General features: G+C 59.7%; 2 protein-coding genes across 4 annotated transcripts in view; both read left to right on the plus strand.

Moving 5' to 3' along the window:
- The window catches only part of TRAPPC10 (trafficking protein particle complex subunit 10), an 88,978-nt gene extending 84,498 nt beyond the window's left edge, over positions 1-4,480 (plus strand). For all 3 annotated transcript variants that reach the window (XM_081800679.1, XM_081800683.1, XM_081800685.1), the window contains 2 exons: positions 635-829; positions 1,149-4,480. In XM_081800679.1, the coding sequence (XP_081656805.1) occupies positions 635-829; positions 1,149-1,387 (434 nt within the window). In that variant the 3' untranslated portion in view covers positions 1,388-4,480. The remainder of the gene's footprint in view (positions 1-634; positions 830-1,148) is intronic.
- An 804-nt stretch (positions 4,481-5,284) lies between these two features.
- On the plus strand, positions 5,285-21,016 carry PWP2 (PWP2 small subunit processome component). The gene is made up of 21 exons (XM_081800542.1): positions 5,285-5,367; positions 6,705-6,817; positions 8,084-8,178; positions 8,448-8,547; positions 9,427-9,570; positions 10,399-10,534; positions 10,814-11,031; positions 11,339-11,482; positions 11,677-11,747; positions 12,125-12,261; positions 12,715-12,863; positions 13,018-13,165; positions 13,385-13,535; positions 14,291-14,471; positions 15,519-15,666; positions 16,104-16,212; positions 17,587-17,652; positions 18,717-18,935; positions 19,088-19,238; positions 19,386-19,460; positions 20,455-21,016. Exons 1-21 carry the CDS (start codon positions 5,350-5,352, stop codon positions 20,624-20,626), a joined length of 2,745 nt encoding a protein of 914 aa, XP_081656668.1. The 5' UTR covers positions 5,285-5,349; the 3' UTR covers positions 20,627-21,016.
- The last annotated feature ends 410 nt before the right edge of the window (positions 21,017-21,426 follow it).

The raw sequence follows: 21,426 nt of genomic DNA on the forward strand, positions 1-21,426 counted from the left end.
TGACCCCTTCTTCGCTCCTCAGTGGAGCTCCTGGGCCCTGCTCAGTGTCCCCTTGACAGAGCTGCTGTCACCTCTTTGCAAGGCCATCGGCTTGTTGAGGATAAGGCTCCTTTAGATTACATTGAGTTACATCACAGTTGTGTTGTAATCATTGGTGCTCGTAACTGCCATATGTTAAGAATGTCCTCTGTGCTGGTAGAAGAAGGGCTTTCCGTACATCTCTTTCCGTCCCATCGAGAGGCTCGTCTGAGCGGCAGAGTTGGGATTGGGACCCCCAGTCTGACGCCACCACTTACTAGGGGGACCGCCACCCTGTTCCGCCCCCATTGCAAATTTCACAGCCAGAGCCCCTGTACTCTGGAAGCCTGACACAAAGGTTTTGAGTACAATTGAATCCCTGTTGATTTATTGACTTGAGGAGAAAAAAGTGATTTTCCCTATGCCTGTCAGATGCACTGTGTCATTAAACCATTCTGTTTCCCCATTGAGGTCAGTTACAAGACAGTGAGTGCGGTATAGAGTGTATCCGGTTTCGGGTTTGCACGCTGGCGTGCGGGACTCTTGATGACTCTTATTTTGCTGTGAACACCGAATGCCCTTCCCGGGGTAAAGCAGTGCTCTCCCTCTGTTCCAGTGGTCGACAACAGTAGCAACTGGGCAGTGTGTGGGAAGAGCTCTGGTGTCATCTCCATGCCTGTGGTCGCCCAGGCCACTCACCGGGTCCACATGGAGGTGATGCCCCTCTTCGCGGGCTACCTCCCCCTTCCCGACGTCAGGCTGTTTAAATACCTCCCCCATCACTCTGCACACTCCTCACAACTGGATGCTGGTAAGGACTCTGGGAGATGAAGGGTGCACTCACGGTCTCAGTGAGTGAGAGCTCCATGCGGGGAGGTGGTAACGCCGCCTCGTAGGGACCGGGCTTGCTGATCGGCGGCGTGTGTTTGGTGCTGGTGGGGTTGCAAGTTGTCGGCACCTGCTCCGAAGCCTCCACGGGTCCTCTGAGGGCCCATGCGCTAGATTCTCCTTAAAGGGGCCACCTCACTCATTCTCGTGCTCTGAAGGTCGCTCGGGTGGCTCGCTGCTCCCTGGGGTAGGTAACAGGTCCGAGTCGGTGGGCCGTGTCTCACTTCCTGTACACTTTGCAGATAGCTGGATAGAGAACGACAGCCTGTCGGTGGACAAGCACGTGGATGAGCAGCTGGACAGCAGCAGCATCAAGAGCAGGGGCAGCGTGCACTCGGCCTCCAGCAGCGAGCCCAAAGGCTTGCCCATGCCGCGGCTGCAGGCGCTGCCGCCCGGCCAGGTCTTCAACTCCAGCACGGGCATGCAGGTCCTGGTCATCCCCAGCAAAGATGACCATGTCCTTGAAGTCAGCGTCACATGACCGTGCCTCGGGTCAGCACACGCCCTAGGCCTGGTGTGAACGCACTTGAAGGGATCCTGGCTTCATTGCTCTCTCCATTGCAACATTCTAGCACTAACCAGACTTTCGGTGATTCTGCCTGCCCACAGAAACATCGGAGAATTTCAGCGTGTGGCCGGTCGGCTGAGTTACTGCGTTTTTTTTTGTGTTGTCCGTGGTGTAAGATGACTTGTTACTCTCATCTCCCCATCCCTGTGTTTGTGCTGGTGTCCTCCGGTGTCCGCCCAGAGCCCCACTCCCTTCCATCGCCCCTTCCCTGCTCCCGGAAGATCCGCACTGTGCCCCCTCACCTGGCCGCCTCCCCGTCTGCTGGTTCCGTATGGAGTCTGTGTGCCTTCCAGGGAGACACATGGCAGACCCTGCCATCTTAGTCGTCACACGTGTGTGCCTTCCTGCTCACACGGCTGCCCTCTAGATTCTTGACCAGGTGGATTTGTGAGTCTCTTGGGGGATAAAACACCATTTTTTACCTGAGAGGAGTAGTGCTTTTCTAGACTAACACCCTGTTAGGGCAGCTCAGTGAGGCGGAGGGCTGGGTGGGGAGGGAACAGAACCCTTTCGGTGCCTTGGGGTGTCACACTGGGTGGACCTGGAGCCTCCATTAGCTGGAGCCATCTTAAAGGTACTTTGGGAAGATTAGACCAGGGCCTAAGGGACAACTTGGCATTGAAATAGTTTAGGAACAAATCTTTCTGGAACCCCTGTTCCCCATGATGTTGACTGAATGTCAATATGCACTTGAAATATGTATTTATTTTAATTATCATTATATATGTGGGGGTTGATATGTTGTTTTCTTCTCACCTTTAAAGTCTTGACATGTCATTGTCACTGTATAATGAGTATGTTTCTTCTGCACCTTAAGTCCTAGAGATTAAGAGGCTCCATTTCAGGGGAGACTGGTGGGGGGCCCTCTCCGTGTGCTTCTAGTTTGGTTGTGGGAAGGACGAAAGTCTTGGAATATTCTCTGCTGGTCCACTAAAATTGCAGTCATACCATACCAATGGATTAATTTGCTTTCGGTTGTAAATTTAATTGTACATATGGTTGATTTATTATTTTTAAAAGTACAGACTAACTGATGTAATGTTTATGTATAAGTTGCACCAAAAATCAAGGACAAAATAAATGTGTGTTTGTTTTTACTGGTGTGAGAGTCACAGCTTGTAAATAAGTGTTGGGTGTATGCAGCCTTTTCCAGCTCTCCAAAGCAATGTATTTTTGTACATAAGAAATAGAGAACTCTTACTTCCCTGGGAAAGTGTGGTTGGAATCGAGCTGACTGGACTGATGCAAGCGAGTGTAGTCAGGTCCAGCAGAGGGTGCGGCCTCACGGGAATACCCTCAAGCATGTGAGCCCCAGAGGAAAGGAGCCTTTGCAGCGCTGCTGGTCCTGCTGGTCACCTGTGGGAGAGAGGCTGGTGCGGCCGCGTGGCGGGGAGCAGGGGTCAAGGGACAGCTCGGAGAAACTAGAGCAGAGCAGTTGTGTCCACGCTTCTCTGTGTTGTCTTTCCACTCACCCAAAAAATAAGGTGGTGTCATTCTCCCCACCCTGCCCCATGTCTTTACCATTTACAGAAATTGGAAATGTGTAAAGAAGATCAATACTGGTGTGTTTAATTAAACTTTTCAGAAAATGATCTTCCTTAGGTGCACTTTAAAACTAGTAAGTTTATTAGTCAACTAGTTAGGCAAATTAGAACTTCAGAATCTAATGATAGATAGTTTAGGGTTTCTAAAATAAGTTTTGTCTTATTGTAAAAATTGGTGATTGCCCTACAGATCTGCCAAGCCCTGTGAATGAAGAGATCTTTGAGATTTGATTCTGTCAGAAAAGCCTCACACTGTGTATAATGTGGCTTTTCCCTCTCACCCTCTGGAAGGGGGTGGGGGTGTGATTCAATGGTTACCTTACCTCTGTTTGATTTTTTGTTTCTGGGTTCTAATCCCAGGATGAAATTCTCTAGTTACATAATATACTTAGAGGGAAAAAATGAAGGAGAAATCCAAAATGTTCATGGTGGTTTCTTACTGTTTTCAATTTGTATGAAATCAAATTCATTGCAGGTTTGGTCCCCCCCTCCAATTACCCAAAAGATCTTTTGCAATCTAAGTTACATGGGTGCCCCTATTTTATTTTGTTTCGTTCTACACAAAGGAAAAATGTCACCTAAAACTTCATCTTTTTTTTTTTTTTAAAGCAGTACTTGGATTTTTGTTGTCTAAAATAAAATAAGGCTTATGTGTTTGAGACAAGCTGGTTTTGTTAATAAAGATATAGCCCCTGTTAAATAATTGTGAAGCTGGATATAGAATGTGCATCTAAAAAGCAGAATATGCAACCGTTTTACACATATTGTGGAACATGTAAATACTAGCAAATGGAAAAGGAAATAAGTTATAATTTTGGTGAATTTCATGGGGTTTCCTATGATTGGAAAAATTGTAACTGCTGATTCTAATGTGGAAATTGTTGTATTAATCTGAAAATGACTTTTACCTACAGTCCGTTGTCAGCACAGCCGGTCGTGGGTTGGATTCCTGTCCTAGTAAGTCTTGGTTGATATCCCGTAGTTAGCAGAGACAATACACACAGGCTTCTATTCAGTTTTTCTTTAGTGTTTAAAATAAGATTGAGTTATAAAATCAAATCAAAGAAACACTCCAGATGTGAACATAAAATGAAAAGTTATACTACTTTTTAAAGAACAAACTACGCTGATCTCAATGTTTTGCTGTCAACTGTGATCTTTAAAATAAATCCGTGATTTTGGAATTTGATTTTTCATGAAAGTGCCCCTTTCTCTAAATTTATTCATCATCTATGTCAGGCTACAAGACCCGAGAGTATGGTTAATACAATTTGCTGGGATTCTGTGACTGGAAAAGGTGGCAAGTTGGTGACTTTGACACTGCAGGTATTAATTCCATTTTCATGGTTTACTATGAGAGTCATTTTTCACATTCTGTAATATATTGTTAGACTAAAACCATTGTATTAAGACTTTAAAATGTAAGCATTATAATTCTGAAAATACACATTTTAAGAAGAAACTTTGCTGTTTTGAATTTCATTCTTTTGCTGAGGAGCATGAAAGTTGAGTGTGTAAAGTTAAAGAATTTTCTTGTCTTCTCTCCCTAATCCTTGTTCCTGACCGATAACACAGATTATTTACTTTGTGGGGAGCATTAGGGATTTTTTTCATAATTCATCACCCAGTAGCCCACAGGAACAAAGACATTTGTCTTCAGGGCTTGGGGTATTTTTTTGCAGACGTAGCTTGACAAATTAACTGTGTCTGTGACGTTTGGTAGCATCTCTAATACAATTTCTTCAGCTTCTTCGGCGTTTCCTTGGTTTTACCCGCTCCCCCCCGCCCCGTTCATAATGCAGAGCTATTAAGTGAAGGCGAAGCCCGACTGTCTCACCCACTCAGGGCGTGAACCTTCTGAGCGGCGGCGGCGGCGGCGGCGGCGGCAGCCCCGCCCAATAGGACGGGAGCCCCGGCCTTGCTGGGTCAGGCGGGTGCGCGGCCACGGGTATGGCTCCGCCTCCGGACGCGGTGGGGGAGAGGCCGCGGTCCAGGATCCGTCTCAGGGCGCTGTAGGGGGCGGGGTCTAAGGGCTGGGCTCCGCTTCAGGATGCGGTGGGGGCGTGGCCCGCGGGGCTGGGTTCTGCCTCGAGGCGCGGTGGGGGCGAGGCCCACGGTCTGGGCTCCGCCCCAGGGAGGGGGTCGTGGGCGTGGCCTGGGTTCTGGGCTCCGCCTCGGGGTGCAGTGGGGGCGGGGTCTGCAGGCGGCACCGCCCCTCCGGGGCTCCTGGGGGCGCTGTGGTGCGCGGTGGCCGCCAGTCCCGGAAGTGCGTCCTTGGGGCCGACGGGCGGGGCGCGGCGGCTGCGCGGTGGCGCACGTGCGGCGGCCGCGATGAAGTTCGCGTACCGGGTGAGCCCGTGCGGGGCGGGGGGGTCCGCGGCGCAGGGTCTGGGGAGCGGAGGCGGGTCGGGGAGCGGAGGCGGGTCGGAGAGCGGGGCTTGGCCGCGCGCGCGCGCGCCGGGCCGCACTGTCAGCCTGGAACCCGCGCGGCTGGCCTCGGGGCCGTGCGCGGCGATCCCCGGACGGCAAGGAGAGGGTCCCGGGCCTCAGGCCTCAGGTGTGGGCGGGAGAGAACGGAGCCCCGGCGGGGTGACCAGCGGCGGGCCCGCGCGGGCTTCAAGGCCCCGTTCCCGGCTCCATGCCGGGGAGCCTGCCTTCATCTTCCTCCGCGGGCAGGTCCCTCGGCCGCCCGCTGGGCGGGACGCTGGAGGTTGACGCCGCGTCCCTGTCCCTGCTGTCTCCGGCTCGGTCTGGCGCTGGCCACAGTGCGGGCCTTCTTCAGCGCCACCCGCACTTACCCCGAGACCCAAACCTGGAGCCGCCCTCCGCGGAGGGGTGGCCGCCCTCCGCCCTCCCGTATCCGGCTCCTCTCCGTTCCGGGGGCCACCTGCCTGTTCGGGACGCCGTCACCTAGCTCTCTGCCTGCTTCCCCTGTTGTCCCCACGGTCATTAACATGGTCTGAAAACACGGGTCGATCACAGCAGGCCTCTGCTTACAGCCTTGTCAGCTGGCCAGGCTTCTCCCCGTGCCCTCCTGCAGCTCCAGACGCTGGCCCTGCCCACTCCTTCGTCTAGGGTCCGGTCTGGGTGGCCCTCCAAGGGTCTGTCCCTCACCCACCTCCGAACCAGCTCCCTTCTCATGCAGTCTTCCAAGCACTGCACACACTCTGTAATTAGCTCTTCCCTGCCCTGCCTGCCCTGTGTAGAATAGGAGGGCATCGAGGGCACAGACCCTGGGCACAGTGACATCTCTAGTGCACCCTTCAGTCTGATGACTGAACGAACTGATGAATTCATGGATTGGACTCCGGCAGGTTACTTTGTTGGGGAAGCGTTGAGCCCAAGATGCTGGGGGAGTGCTGTTCTTTGCTCCAGGTTTTCTCCCTCTGCAACGTGGGTCCCCTTCTGTGTATGGAAGCCCCCCAGATGCTCACAGTGGCCCTCACCCTCTTCTTTGGGGGCTTGGAGCCCCTGGGGATTGGGCTCACTTACCCTTTTTCTCTCTCACTCCAGCCTGGACTGCATAGGTGGCCAGGAAGTCTCCCAGGAGGGACCCCAGGAATGGCCAGGGGCCTGAGAGGAGGGGGCTCTGTGCCGTCTCCTGGACCAGAGGCCTCACTTAGCCTTTCCTGGAGTTGAGACATTCTGGGCTTTCGTTGTATTAAGATGGATTATTTCCTTTTCAGTTCTCAAATTTGCTGGGGACAGTCTATCGGTGTGGAAATTTGAATTTTACGTGCGATGGAAATTCAGTGATCAGTCCTGTGGGAAATAGAGTCACTGTATTTGACCTTAAAAAGTAAGTGTGTTGAGACGACTAACAGGAGTGTGTTACAGTCGCTGTTACTGTTACAGCGTGTGGGCAAACGCTGACCTTTCTCCCTCCTCTTCCCCTTCCTAGTGCCCCCCTCCACCTCCCCGTTACTTAGAGCAGCTGGGTCAGTAGTGGGACTGGTTTGCTCTAGTCCCTTGGCTAAGCCCTGGGGTCTCGGTCACCTAGGTACTGGGTCTGGAGGCTGCCCTGGACCCCTGCTGGGCCACCGTGGTGCTCAGTGCAGCCCAGTTCTGCTTGCCAGTTTCGCTCTCCTCCCAGACGAGCCTGTGGCTCTGTTCCTTTCTCCTCAAGGGGCAGGACTCCTGAACGGTTGTCACCCCTTCCCAGAGTCACGTGGCCAGGGTGAGAACCTCCTGTCGCCGTGGCTGCCTGGATTTGCGTCCTGCTCTGCAGGTTCTGCCTCCGTGTCTGTACAGTGGGACAATGGGCCCCATCCTCTCCGGGACTTATTTCCTGAAGCTCCCGAGAGCAGTGCCTGGGTGGGGTACCCTGGGCCAGCAGGCGAGATTGTCACGGGCCTGGAGTAAGGACCACACGCTCGGTGAAGGAAAACTAGGAAGTAAAATAATAAGGAACAAAGTCAGAATCCGAGCCAACGGTTGCTTGTTTTTCATATTACTTATTTTCCCATTTTTGCGCATTTTCCCATCTCGTAAGGACAGTTTTACAGGGTTGTGCAGTTCTTATGGTTAATTCCTTCTGTTGAACATTTAGCTCATTTTCAGTGAGCTGAAATGTTACTTCGTAACATTTGTGGAATCCTCTTGGGACGCACTTCTACAACAAAATGGACAACCAAAGCCCCCCTTTTATTTACTTTTTTTGTGTGAGAGAGCGTGTGTGCACATGCGTGTGGGCGGGGGCAGAGGGAGAAGGAGAGAGAACCTCAAGCAGACTCCTCACTGAGCATGGAGCCTGACCCAGGGCTCCATTCCATGACCCGGAGTTCACAACTTGAGCCAAAATCAAAAGTCGGACACTCAGCCGACTGAGCCACCAGACGCCGCAAACCAAAGCCCATTTTTAAGGTTTTGAATATGCTTTGCCAAATTTTCTCCAGGGACCTGGTCTTATTTCCTCTTCTCCAGCAGGGAGCTGGGGACGAGCTGTGTGCTCTGGCCCTGGAGCTGGCCAGGGACAGAAGGCGAGTAAGGGGTTGGTGGCCCGAGGCCGCCCCTTCCTCGTCTTACGACTGCGACCAGCTACACAGCTGTGGTTTTTGTCTTTTAGCAACAAATCCAACACTCTGCCCTTGGCTACTCGGTACAACATCAGGTGTGTAGGGCTGTCCCCAGACGGCCGCCTGGCCATCATCGTCGATGAAGGTAGGCACCCTCGACCGGGAGGCTGCAGTGCAAACAGCTGGGGGGACAGGCAGGGCAGGGGTTATGGTGACTCAAGGCCAACACCAAGTCCCTCTGGGGATCTAGGCCCCCCAGTCCTCTCCCCCAGTTGCTTCCTTGCCTGGGACCCTAGTGGGCTTTGGGGTGAGGGCATGTGTGGCGGATGTGGACGTGCCCGGCTGTGGTGCCGGGCTGGGCCGTGGCCGTCCTGTCTGGGGCGACTACACATTGGCCTCTCTCCCTCGCTGCAGGGGGGGACGCGCTGCTGGTCAGCTTGGTGTGCAGGTCCGTGCTTCACCACTTCCACTTCAAGGGCTCGGTGCACAGTGTCTCCTTCTCTCCTGATGGCAGGTAGGGGCCTGGAGCTTGGGGCAGGGCGCTGTCCGAGCCCAGGCTCCATGATGGGCGCAGCAGGGCTCGGGGGCTCTTCCGAGCGGAGGTGTCGGCGACGGAGTCTGTGCTCATGCCCTCTCTGGGCTGGGGACAGTCTGTCGGTGTGGACTCTGGGCTCCTGCAGGCCAACGTGGCCGCAACCTCTGCTCCCCTCTGCTGGGGCTGGTGCTCCCGTCTTGAGTGGGAGCTTCTAAAGGTTCTCGACCAAAACCGCTTCCAGAACAGTCAGGGTCCTTAGAGGGTCTTGTGGCCTCCAGACAACAGAGCCACAAAGGAGCCCCTGGCTCTGAGTGGCACTGACCCCCAGCTTCGAGGTCCACAGTGAGGAGAATGTGCGCGGACGGGGTCCTGACCGGACCCAGCCTTGCTTCGGGTTCAAGGGCCCCAGGAGAGAGGGGGGCTCGTTCCCGGGTTGCTCATACTCAGGCTGACCTGGATGTGCCGTGGACGGGGCGGCTCTGGGTTTCAGCTGTGAGCCCCCATCCCACGTCCAGCCTCAGAAACCCCGTAGAAGGCAGTGGCCATCCTCTGCGCCCGTTGTGTGGAACCTGTGTTGTCCTTCCAGCTCCCCCAGGGCTGTCCAAGTGGGGCCTGGCCTTGACGGCTGTCCCCCAGGCTGGCGGGAGTGCCAGGGGCGTCTGAGCTCCATGGCAGTGGGGCGGCTGGGTTCAGGGTCCCTGCAGGAGAAGACAGGGGTCGGGGGCCATGGAGAGGCTGGCCCCCACGTTCGCCTCTCATAGGAAGCTGCTCCTGGCAGGGGCGCTGTCCTCAGAGGCTCTGAGCTGGTCTAGGGATTGCGCGGGTGTTGGATCCTGATGGCCCCCGTTTCTGCGGCAGGAAGTTCGTCGTCACAAAAGGCAACATCGCTCAGATGTACCATGCCCCTGGGAGGAAGCGGGAATTCAACGCGTTCGTCCTGGACAAAACTTACTTTGGGCCGTACGATGAGACCACGTGCATCGACTGGACCGACGACTCCAGGTAAGGCCCGGGGGCGGGGCCGGGGGGGAACCCCTGTAACCAGCCTCTTGTTGGATGGGGAGCCTTGGAAATTCTTGTCGAATCCCAAAGTTGCCTTTTGTGGTGGTCTCTCTTGAGCGTCCTGTGGGGCTGGAGGCCATTTGGGCTCCTGGTTGTGAGTTGGGCCTGCACCAGCCTGGCATCTGTCGTCGGAAACCAGAGCGCGGGGTCGGGAGCTTGACGAGGGTGCTAGAATCCATTCCGCCAAATGTCCAGAGCAGCTGTGTCCGTTGGGGGGTGGGGGCTTCTCCCAGCAGGGGGGCCGGCCCCGTCCTCTTACGGCTGCACCCCTCACCGCCCTGAAAGGCTGCTGGCTCGTGCTCAGCTGCCCGCAGTCTGCGCAGGGAGAGGTGGGGGCTGGTGGTCGGTGCGGGTTTGTACAGCGGACCACCCCGGGGGCGGGAGTGGGGTGCCCTGCCGCCAAGCCTTCCCGCCTCTTCAGCGAGGCGCCACCTATTCCTGTGTCTGGCCGTGTTTGTGCCGTAAGCAGGGTTCCCTCAGATAGGGGTCATAGGGAATCAGGGAGGCGTGAGGAGCAGGGCTCCCCATGTGGCACCGATGGGCTTGGTGGTCGGCTCTCAGGGCTCCCCTGGGCTGCCGTCCCGTGAGGGACTGCTTTGTGAGGAGGGATAGTGACTCATTCCCTGAGCAACACGGATGGATGCAGCCGACGCTCGGCGGGAGATGCAGGCCGGGCAGACCCGGGCTGGTCCAACCCTGGGCGACTCCCGTGTGCTTGGCTGGCACTCCACCGTGAGCCCTGAGGACGCTCCCTGTCTTCTCTGCCAGGTGCTTTGCGGTCGGGAGCAAAGACATGTCCACGTGGGTGTTTGGAGCTGAGCGCTGGGACAACCTCATCTACTACGCGCTGGGGGGACACAAGGACGTGATCGTGGCCTGCTTCTTCGAATCCAGCAGCCTAGACGTATGTCCCTGTGTCTGCAGCGTCTCACTTGCCCGGTGGCATCCCAGATCGCAGCCACGCGCCAGGCCTCCCCCTGTAGACACAGGCGCCCTCCCAAGTTACCTGGGGGTGTTTAGGAAGCAGCGGCAGCTGTTGGCTGTCCCTTGGGCATCGCCTCTGCCAGCGCTCGGGGCAGGCTGTGGTGGGACGGGGGAAGCTAAGACCGTGGGTCGGCCGCGTGGCTGGTGGGGGCTGGTGTCAGGGTGACCCGCCCCCAGTCGCAGACACTTTCTTTTACAGCTGTACACGCTCAGCCAGGACGGAGCCCTGTGTGTGTGGCAGTGTGACACGCCCCCCGAGGGCCTGCGGCTGAAAGCCCCCACGGGCTGGAAGGCGGAGCTGCTGCAGGGGGCCGAGGAGGAGGAGGAGGAGGAGGAGGAGGAGACCACCGTCCGGGGGAAAGCCACGCCGGCTGCCGAGGAGCAGCAGGGAAAAGTGAAATACTCTCGGCTGGCCAAGTAGGTGTCCCCCCGGGGGTGGCGGGGGCCTCGCACCCTCGAGGCTAACGTGACGCGGAGGCGGAGAGAGCAGGCCCGTCCTGGGGGGCAGGCTGGGAGACCGCCTCCCGTCCCAGGTGCAGGGTCATGGAGGCCCAGGGTGAGGCGAGAGGGAATGAGAGGCCAGGGCAGCAGGGCCGCGGGTCCTGTGTAGAGCCGGGGCCCGTGGCCTATGGCCTGGGGGTCCCGGGGGGGCTGGGTGCAGGCTGAGATCAGCCTGGCTGTCTGGCGCTCTGTCCACAGCTCTTCTGATTTCCCACCTGCTTAGGTACTTTTTCAATAAAGAGGGAGATTTTAACAACCTGACAGCCGCGGCGTTTCACAAGAAGACCCACCTCTTGGTCACTGGCTTTGCCTCTGGGATCTTCCACCTTCACGAGCTCCCCGAGTTCAACCTCATCCACTCCCTGAGGTGAGCGCCCCACCCGGTGCCGGGGGGGGCCCGCGTGTGCTCGCTGACCCCACAGGCCGATGGCGGGCAGTGTTGGGCTGCGCCCTGTGTGTCCCGCTGCGGGGTGAGGGCCGTGGAACGGCCAGGCGGGTGGTGGACAGAGGGGCTCGTGGTGCCGCCTGCCCGCCTTTCAGACGGCGTGCTCTCCCGCGCAGCATCTCTGATCAGAGGATCGCTTCCATCGCTGTCAACGGCTCCGGAGACTGGATCGCTTTTGGCTGCTCAGGTTCGTCTCAGCGCGGGGTCGTAGGAGAACGAGAATAGAGCTGCTCTCCGACCGCTGACCGTGGCCCCCCCTGGCCCGCCAGCTCCCGGGAGAAGCCCCTCCCACGGCCCGGTGCGAGCAAGCACAGTGGGTCCTGTGGGAGGGAGCCGTGGGCGCGCAGAACCGGCGCTCCTCTGAGGTGCGACCGCCTTGTAGCCTGAGCCCCCGGCTCGGTCGGCCGCGGGGCCTGTGCTCTGGGCCTCTGGGGGCCGCAGCAGGTGCCTGCGGGACCGTGACTCGGGAGGTCGGAGTCTGGGGGGTGCCCGCTCTCAGGGTGGTGGGGGCGCTGGCCTTGCGGGGTCTGAGGCCAGGGTGCCAGTGCCCCGTGTGCCCTGCAGGCCTGGGCCAGCTGCTGGTGTGGGAGTGGCAGAGTGAGTCCTACGTGCTCAAGCAGCAGGGCCATTTCAACAGCATGGCGTCCCTGGCCTACTCCCCCGACGGGCAGTGCATCGTCACCGGCAGCGATGACGGCAAGGTGGGGCTCGGCGGGCGGCAAGGGCTGGGGCCTGGGCTGGGGGGGGCACGGCGTGTCGTCCTGCTGCGCCCCAGGGAGGGAGAGCCAGGCCCCGACTCCGGGGTTCCGCCTGGGGCCCACGGGCTCGCTCTGCTGCGTCCGGGCTCGTGAGAAGATGTTCACAGACTACCTGGAGCAGGGTGGGGAGGGCGGGCCGTAGGTTTCTCTGTTCCCGGCTCGGCCTGCATGCATGCAGCCTCTCGGCTGTGGGTTGGTGCGTGGGGGCAGCCGCGTCCTGTGGGCGCATGTTTGCTGCGCCTTGCGGTATCCCAGCTGGCGAGGGGCTGGCGGGGCCGTGGGGCTGAGGGGCAGGTGTGTGCACGTCTGGGGGGGGCCCTGGTTGGGGCGACCCGTGTGTGCACGCGCCTTCCTGAGTTGTGGCCAGCCCCGCTCCTCATGCCCTTCCCGCTGCAGGTCAAGGTGTGGAACACCTTCAGCGGGTTCTGCTTCGTCACGTTCACGGAGCACTCGAGTGGGGTCACTGGCGTGACCTTCACGGCCACTGGCTATGTCATCGTGAGCTCTTCCATGGACGGGACTGTGCGTGCCTTTGACCTTCACAGGTGACCTTCCCACTCAGTCCTCTGGGTGGGCTGTGATAGTGGGGCTGAGGGGTCGTGGGCTTGCCAGGAAGCGCGTGGTATAGACAGGCTCAGGGCAAACCCGAGCCCTCGGGGCTTTGTGAGCTGTGCCAGCCAGACTGCTGTCTTCCGGCAGGTACCGGAACTTCCGCACCTTCACGTCCCCGCGGCCCACCCAGTTCTCCTGCGTGGCTGTGGACTGCAGCGGGGAGGTCGTTTCTGCCGGCGCCCAGGACTCCTTCGAGGTCTTCATCTGGTCCATGCAGACAGGCAGGCTCCTGGACGTAAGGGCTGCGTGTTGGGGGCTGGGGGGGGCACAGCCCCACGCGGGAGGGCACCTCTGCGGACCCGAGGGGCCGAGCAGCAGCGTGTTGTGGCCGCGGCTCCTCCCCTCCTGCGCTGACAGACCCGTCAGCCCGCCTGTCCCGCAGCCTCGGTGCGCGGGCCTAGTACGCGCACGGTCCCCGAGGCTGTCTCTTCACACCTCTCTCTGGGCGCCGTAGGTCCTGTCTGGTCACGAGGGCCCTGTCAGCAGTCTGTGCTTTAACCCCGTGAGGTCGGTTCTGGCCAGTGCCTCCTGGGACAGGACTGTGCGCCTGTGGGACATGGCGGACAGCTGGAGGACCACGGAGACGCTGGGCCTGACCTCGGACGGTGGGTGCACGGGGGACGCGGGTACAAGGTGTCACCCGGGGAGGGAGCCTCATCCACCCACCTTGGTGGCCCTGTTCTGTCTCTCGGCGTCGGGCTCCTCTCTAGGAGAGCGAGCCGGGCGCTCCCTCCTGAGCCGCCGTCCTTGAGGAGCAGCCGGTGCTCTGTCAGGCCAAGCCTTGGGGAGGACCCCGAGGCGACTGTAGGCGCAGGAGGCCACCTGGGGTCCCAGCATCTGTGTGTGTGGGTGAAGCCGTCCTGCCCCGCACACCCTCACGTGTGGTTCGTGGGCCCCTGGGGTCCGCGGGCCTCCACGGTGTCGTTGCTTGTCTGCCCCACCCGGCTCTGGGACGTGCTTTTAGCAGCCGGTGGACAGCCTGGGTCTCTGCGGGGCCTCTAGCTAGTCGGTTTCTAGTCTGTTCTGCGGCTCTGTCAGAAGCACCTCTCGTGACCTCTGGGTGCCTCCCCCCTGCCCGGCCTTGTCTCTCGCCCATGCCCTCCCAGCAGGCTGGCCTTGTGCCTGTCCCGGGACCCCACCTGGACCCTCTTGCCCCGGCCCCCCCCCCCCCGAGGTGGCTGGGGCCTGGGGGTGGAGCTTCTCTGGGGAGAGCCGGGGGCCGCCACCCGTCGGGTGCTGACTCGGGGTGCTGGGGCCTGCCTGGCTTTTCTGGCTTGAGGTTGGGTGAGGGCACGGGGGGTGCGGCCGCCTGCTGGAGCCTCGGCTCTTCCTCTGGCCCTGATGATGCGTCTCTTTTCAGCTCTGGCTGTGACCTTTCGCCCTGACGGTGCGGAGCTGGCTGTGGCCACCCTGAACTCCCAGATCACCTTTTGGGACCCTGAGAACGCCGTGCAGACGGGCTCCATCGAGGGCAGGCATGACCTCAAGACGGGCAGGAAGGAGCTGGATAAGGTCACCGCCAAGCACTCAGCCAAGGGGAAGTGAGTGCGTCAGCGAGTGGGTGCGGTGGGTCCTGCCCCGAAGCCTGGGGGCCTGTGCGATCACGGGGCTCTTCCCCCGGGGGGGGCACGGAGCCTGCATCGGTGTGTGATTAGTCGGCCTCTGTGTCCTCACGCCACTTGGGCTTCGGGAGTGGGTAGGGACCAGCGTCTGTGAGCACATCTGTTCTCACGTCTTTCGGGGTGTGTATGTCTTGGAGGTTCCAGGGTTCGCTTCTGTGAGGAACTGGAGCGTTTTTCAAAGTGGCTGCGCCACCCACAGGGGCTGCTTCCCCACACACCAGCAGGACCTGTTCCTGCGTGGCGTTTAAACGACAGCCCTCTGGGGCCGGGTGTGAGGCGCTGTGTGTGCGAGGTTCTGCCTCGGTTCCTGAAGGCTGGCGCCGTCCAGCGTCTTCTCGTTCGCACGCGGGGTCTGGAGAAGGTCCTTCCGGGGCATCTGCTCCCAGAATTGGCTTGTCTTTACTGCGGTGTCGTGAGAGTTCGTGTATTCGAGATGGGCGAGGCTCGACAGATCTGGAGGTGGAAATCCCTCTTTCTGCCCTGAGGGCTCCTTTCATTGTCGTCGGTGTCTTTGGAGCATGAACGTGTTCAGATTTGATGAACTCTTGTTTGGTTTCCTTCTGCTGTTCACACTCTTTGTTGTCGCACGTAACGCTGTCACACATCCCGTGAGCAGCCGGGCCAGTGTGTGCCCAGCTTCTGCTCACAGGGGGCCGAGCCGGCACCCCTGCCAGGGGCCACTGTGCACTGTGGCAGGCGAGGTGCCCTCCTTGTCCTTCTGGTTTCGACAAGGAAACCCTGCCCCTTGAGCCACGTGGGCCTCCCGTGAAAGGGTCGTGTCTCTGGGGAGGTCCCTCCTGGGGGTTGTGTGGCCGTGGAGCAGAGCAGGTGACAGCGTCTTGTGAGGCCCGGGCCGGAGCCCTGCCGAGGATGCTGGGGGCGCTGTTTGCCTTCTGGGGCTCGGGGGGAGCACCGCACGTTGGGGGGCTCTGGGTGGTGACTACCCTTGTGTCCTCTCTGCTTCAGGGCCTTCACCACTTTGTGCTACTCTGCGGACGGCCAGAGCGTCCTGGCGGGAGGGATGTCCAAGTTTGTGTGCATCTATCATGTCAAGGAGCAGATCCTCAGGAAGAAGTTTGAGATTTCCTGCAACCTCTCTCTGGACGCCATGGAGGTGAGGGAGCACGCAGGTCTGCCTGGCCTGGCCCTGCCCTCCATGCACCCCGGCCCCGCTGCAGGGCGAGGCCTGCCCCCTCCTGAGTGACTCCGGGGGCACGCGTGCTCGCTGCTTCCCTGAGGACGGGCAGGCTAAGCGAGCAGACGCCCCCAGTTATGCCGGCCCCTCTGAGGCTCACGAGGGCTCTTGCGAGGGCTGCGTCAGAGTCCGAGCCCCCTGGAGGCGGCAGCGGGGCCCGAGCCCGCCTGCAGCAGGCTCTGAGGGCAGGTTCCTTCTCGCACGGGGTGAGGACGGGCTTGTCGCTGTCTCGGGATCCGCGTGTCCCGTGGGTGTTTCTCCTCCGGTGTTTGTGGCACGTGAGCCAGGCAGGGGCTGGGGGCCAGGCTCATGCCCTCCACCTGATGGGCGGGACACCTGGGATTTTGTCCTTCTAGGAGTTTTTGAACCGAAGGAAAATGACGGAGTTTGGCAACCTGGCGCTAATTGATCAAGATGCTGGGGTGGAGGATGGAGTTGTGATACCACTGCCGGGTGTAAAGAAAGGTGAGCGGAGGGCCCCTCGTGTCCCCCAAGGCCCCAGCAGGCCGCCCTGCCCACCACCCACTTTTCCTGGGTGACGGTGGCTCTGCCCTCCTATTGGGGCCGCGGTGATTGTGTCCGGGAGCTCTTGTTCCACACGGGTGGCCCGTGGCCCCCTTGCCTGTCTGGGCCTGTGGCTTTGCTCTCTGGCCACTGCCCAACCCTGTGCCTCGCGCTCACCCCCACATGGGCCACAAGGAGGGCTCCAAGGTCAGGGAGCTGGCAGTCGAGGAGGCCCAAGTGGGGCACACCCCTCACGGGGACAGGGCAAGAAACGGGGCCCTTAGGCCCTGGTAGACCGTCAGGAGGGGACATCCGCCAGCAAGAAAGTCGGTGTGTGGGCCCTGGACACGCAGCTGCCTTCCCTGTCCGCCTCCCCCGATGCCGGCCTCCCCACCCCCCCACGGTGCCGGCCTCCCTGCTGGTGCCGGCCTGGGCCAGCTCCTTCCAGCCCTGGCTCATGCCACTCTGAGTGCCCAGGAGCCCAGCCTGCATGTGGGGGAGCGGGGGCACCTCAGCGACCAGCTAGGTGATGGGGGGAGGACTGCACCATCGATACGGGCCTGGAGCAGCTCCTGCTTGTGCCACACGTGTTCTCGGGCATCTCTTATTGAAAACAGGTCCCTAACTCCTCAGTGATGTGCAGAGGTGGTTCTCAGCCTGTCTGGAGACATTTTGATGGTCACAGTTTGAGCAGAGCAGGTGCTGTGGGCGTTGAGTGTGGGGAGACCAGGGGGTCTGTTGGACCCATGAGGATGCAGCCCCAAAGTGTTGGTCATCCTGAGGTCGAGAGCCCCCAGCAGAGTATTTCTGAGGAGATAGGTGGTCTTCAGAGAGGAGCCCGACTTTTCTCAGATGATTTGCGTGTCATTGAATTTCATACTACAGGAACGTATCATCCTTTAAGCAGCAGATATGAAAATAAATTTGCAGAAGGGATTCACATGATGCCCAGTGAGGATGAGCCTCCACTGCACAGAGCTGCCTTGTACAGTTGCGTGATTTGTGCACTGCACAAAGTGCTGGGCAAAATGGGCTGGTGGGGATTGGAGCCACCCTGCCTCACAGCCCTGGGGCTGGGCTGAGGCCTTTGCCAGATGTCTGCTGGCCAAGCTGAGTGGACGCTCCTGGGAGCAGGGGCTCCAAGGGCTCATCTGTGGAGGCCTGCGGTGCCCAGCAAACAGCTGCTGGGGCCCTGGGCCAGGACTCATCTGCTGCATGTGCAGACAGAGTGGGAAGGCTAGGGGGCAGGGCCGCTGCTCTTGACGGGCCCAGAGCAGCAAGGGGGCCCTCCCCTTGTCCGGTGAGTGGTAAGGGAGGTGCTGCCCTGTTTTCCAGGTGACATGAGCTCTCGGCACTTCAAGCCTGAAATCAGGGTGACGTCGCTTCGCTTCTCTCCCACCGGTGAGCCCCGAGCAGCAGGTTGTTGGTGCTGGGAAGGGTGGGGGTCAGTCCTGCTGGGCTTCTGGGCCCAGGGTGCACACCGTGGGCCCGTCACCTCTGCTCTCAGGGACAAGGTTGGGCAGAGCTTCTGGCTGGCCCTGGGCCCTGCTGTTCTTTCAGAGGACACTGAAGGGGGTGGCCTCAGACCCGCTGGGCGTTGAAACGGGGAGGCGGGCACCCGCCCTGAGCACCACTCAGCTGTGCAGTCGTCGGAGGGGCCGCAGGGGAGGGTCTGTGCCCATGGGGCCTGGGACCATTAGGTAAATGCGGTCCCGCGGGGCAAGCAGGACAGAGGCTGGTGGTGGGCTTGTCTGCGGGGTGATGGCTGGCCCTCCCCCGCATCGAGCGAGTGACGGGAGCAGCAGGCCGCAGTGTCTGGCCGTGTGCTGCTGTGCGAGCCGGGCTGCAGACCGTGGCCGGGGACGACTCCGGCAGCCCCTCGTTCGGGCGCCTGCGGATTTCCGGACCGCCGTGCTCGTTGTGCATCTTCCCTGGGCCCCGCGGTGCCGCTGCAGCGTCTCGGCAGAGGCCGCGTGGCCCGCAGAGACGAGTGTGCGCCCTCACGGAGGAGCTGACCGGGGCTGGTGCAGGCAGACGGCGTGGAGCGTGCACGGGCGTGTCTGCTCCCTCCAGCGACCCGGCGCCCCTCCCAGAGGAGCGGGCGGCTGGGGCGGGACTGGGAGGAAGGCATCCCCGTGTACCTTTCCTGCTATCGCGCTTGGGGTCACGAGGACATACCCGGTACCTGTTCTTTAAAAAAGTGGGGAAAAGGGCGCCTGGGTGGCTCAGTTGGTTAAGCGACTGCCTTCGGCTCAGGTCATGATCCTGGAGTCCCGGGATCGAGTCCCGCATCGGGCTCCCTGCTCGGCGGGGAGCCTGCTTCTCCCTCTGACCCTAACCCCTCTTGTGTGCTCTCTCTCATTCTCTCTCTCTCAAATAAATAAATAAAATCTTTAAAAAAAAAAAAAAGTGGGGAAAAGTGAAAATCGGTGTTTAGGAAGGCCCTCGACGGCTTGGTTTCCCAGGGCGCTGCTGGGCGGCCACCACCACCGAGGGGCTCGTCGTCTACTCCCTGGACGCCCAGATGCTGTTTGACCCATTTGAGTTGGACACCGGCGTCACCCCCGTGCGGATTCGGGCGGCCCTGCGCCAGCAGGACTACACCAGGGCCATCCTCCTGGCCTTCCGGCTCAACGAGAGGAAGCTGCTGCAGGAGGTGCTGGAGTCGGTGCCCTGGGACGAGGGTGAGCGCCGGGACGGGGCCCAGGAGGGGCCGTGAGCACCCGCGTCTGTGCCTGGCGGCTAGGGTCTCGGGTCCCTGCAGAGCCGTCCTCATCTTTTCTCCTGATGGGAGAGTTCTCTGCAAAGTGAGCCCAGTTTTCTCCTTTTCCCACAGTCGAAGTTGTCAGCTCCTCGCTTCCTGAGTTGTATGTGGAGAAAGTGCTGGAGTTCTTAGCTTCATCCTTTGAAGTGTCTCGCCACCTGGAATTCTACCTCATATGGACTCAGAAATTGCTTCTGGTGCACGGGCAGAAGCTGAAGTCCAGGTAAGATGTGCTTCCCTGCGCGGTCGGCTGTGAGTCCTGCCGCTTGGCTGGGCTGTGTAGGTCAGAGGGGGAGCTGTGTGCACGCCCATGAGAGGGGCTGCGTGGCGTTTGGCTGAGGCTGTGCACTGAGGCGGGTCTCCTTTGCAGAGTGGGGAAGGTGCTGCCAGCCGTTCAGTTCCTTCAGAAGAGCATCCAGCGGCACTTGGACGACGTCTCCAAGCTGTACGTGTTGCCGGCATGGTTGGTGGGCAGGGCCGGGGTGGCCCCATCCCCAGCTGGTTCCACACGGGGGGCTGCCCCACGGTGGGACTCGAGGTGGGCCAGCTTCAGGCGTGGCTGGGAGTTGAAAAGAGAGTGCTGTCCCAGTGAAAGCAGTGGGCAGAGAGAGCCTGGGGTGTCCGGGCTGTCTTCGGGGCCCGTGTCCAGGTGTCCCCACTCCATATCCAGAGGCGTGTTCTCTGCCCTTGCGGGTGTCTGCCCAGTGTCCGTAGGCAGAGGCCTGTTCTGTCCTTGATGGCTTTCTTAGTCTTTAGGAGCCTAGAACAAGCCCTTCCTCCGGGAGGCTTTTCTTCTGAGAGTCCTGACCACCCGCTGGGACACCGTGGGGGTGTGGGGGGCCTGCGTCAATTCTGCCATGTGCCCGGGAGGGCCTGCTCTTTGTTGAGGCCTCCGTGAGTCTGCAGAGCTCAGTCTGAGAGACCGAGTGCCTCCCGTGAGACTGGTTCCTTGTAACTTGGCATTCCTGTCAATGCGTCGTTCCCGGGACTCCTGCGCGTAGTGATTTGCTGCTGATGCATAGAGCGCAGCTAGCTGTTATGTATTAATCCGGGGGCGGGGGGGGGGAGCTCTAGTTATGTTGCCAAACCTGGATTTTGTTGAGGTTTCCTGCAGGGACGATGGTTTCCTCGTTAGTCCTTTACCTTTAGCTCGTTCTTACCGGGTGGTTTCCTACGGGAAACGAGGGTGTGATTTTTCTCTTTACTTTGTTCACATGGGGAATGAACTGAGCCCAGGTGTCCCTCTCTGCTCATGGCCGTGAAGCTGTGCAGCAGCCCCTTCCTCGGGCTCTGGTGGGACTGGGGCGGCCGCGTGGGTCTCCGTGGCTGGTCGCTCTCGGGGTCACAGAGAAGGTGCTTGGGCGCCAGGTGAGCCAGAGTCTTGATAGGAGAGAAAAGCTGTCGCTTTTCCTGACGGGACTCCTGTGCACTTTGAACAGGTGTGACTGGAACCGCTATAACATCCAGTACGCTCTGGCTGTGTCCAAGCAGCGGGGCCTGAAACGCCCCTCAGAACCGCTGGGAAGCGACGAGGAAGCGGACGCGTCCGATGACGACACTCTGCACCTGCTCAGCACAGGACAGGGGGACGGGGATGGGCAGCTGATGTAGGGCCGGCCACGTTCCCTTGTTTCGGTTAAGACCCCCGAAGAGACGGAGCCCCGTGGCCTGGGCCCGGGAAGCGAGTGGGAGGGTGGTGCAGAGACAGCGACTTCCTGTAGGCGCCAAACACAGCTGCAGCGCCGGGGCCGGTCGCCCGCTCCCGGGCCAGCACCGGCTTGGCACTCGGCCCGGGGCCCACGTGGTGTGGGCCGAATGAACGCTGCTCGTCTACTGTTGGAAACGCTTCTCTGGAGAGGTGAATGAGGTCGTTTTTATAGACTGGAACTTTGTGTGACCGATATTTATATTTTTAATACAGTTTTGATGATAGAATTAGAGATGAAAAAATGAGGTTTTCTACGATAAAAGTATGGATTAAATCTGAACTCTGAATTGAAAGTGTTTATACTGTATCCTGGGTCATGCAGAGGGATTGGGGCCACCTGCCTGTTGGCCTCTCTGTGCTGGGGGGATGAGTGAGCAGGGCTGCTGGAGTGCTCACCACGCCCCAGCCTGCATGGCCCCCAGCCCTGGCCGCCTGCCCCCGGAGTCTCTGTGCACTCTGACCTTGGAGGGGGACGCCCAGGGATCCCTGGGGCTGGGACTGGACGGTGCTCTCAGGGAGCTCACTCAGACCTCTGGTGCCAGCTCTGCAGGGCCACATGGAGGAGACTAGCTGCTCTTTCCTGCCAGGCCCCGTCCCTGGTCCCTGGGGCTCTGTGGAGACCGCCTCCATCCAGGAGCAGGAAAATGAAAATGCGGCCCAGCTGGGTATAGCACTTTCCCTACAGCGGGAGGGCACGGCATCC

This window comes from Leptonychotes weddellii, chromosome 1, assembly GCF_054177405.1.
Source record: "Leptonychotes weddellii isolate Sample4059 chromosome 1, ASM5417740v2, whole genome shotgun sequence".
Taxonomy (NCBI): domain Eukaryota; kingdom Metazoa; phylum Chordata; class Mammalia; order Carnivora; family Phocidae; genus Leptonychotes; species Leptonychotes weddellii.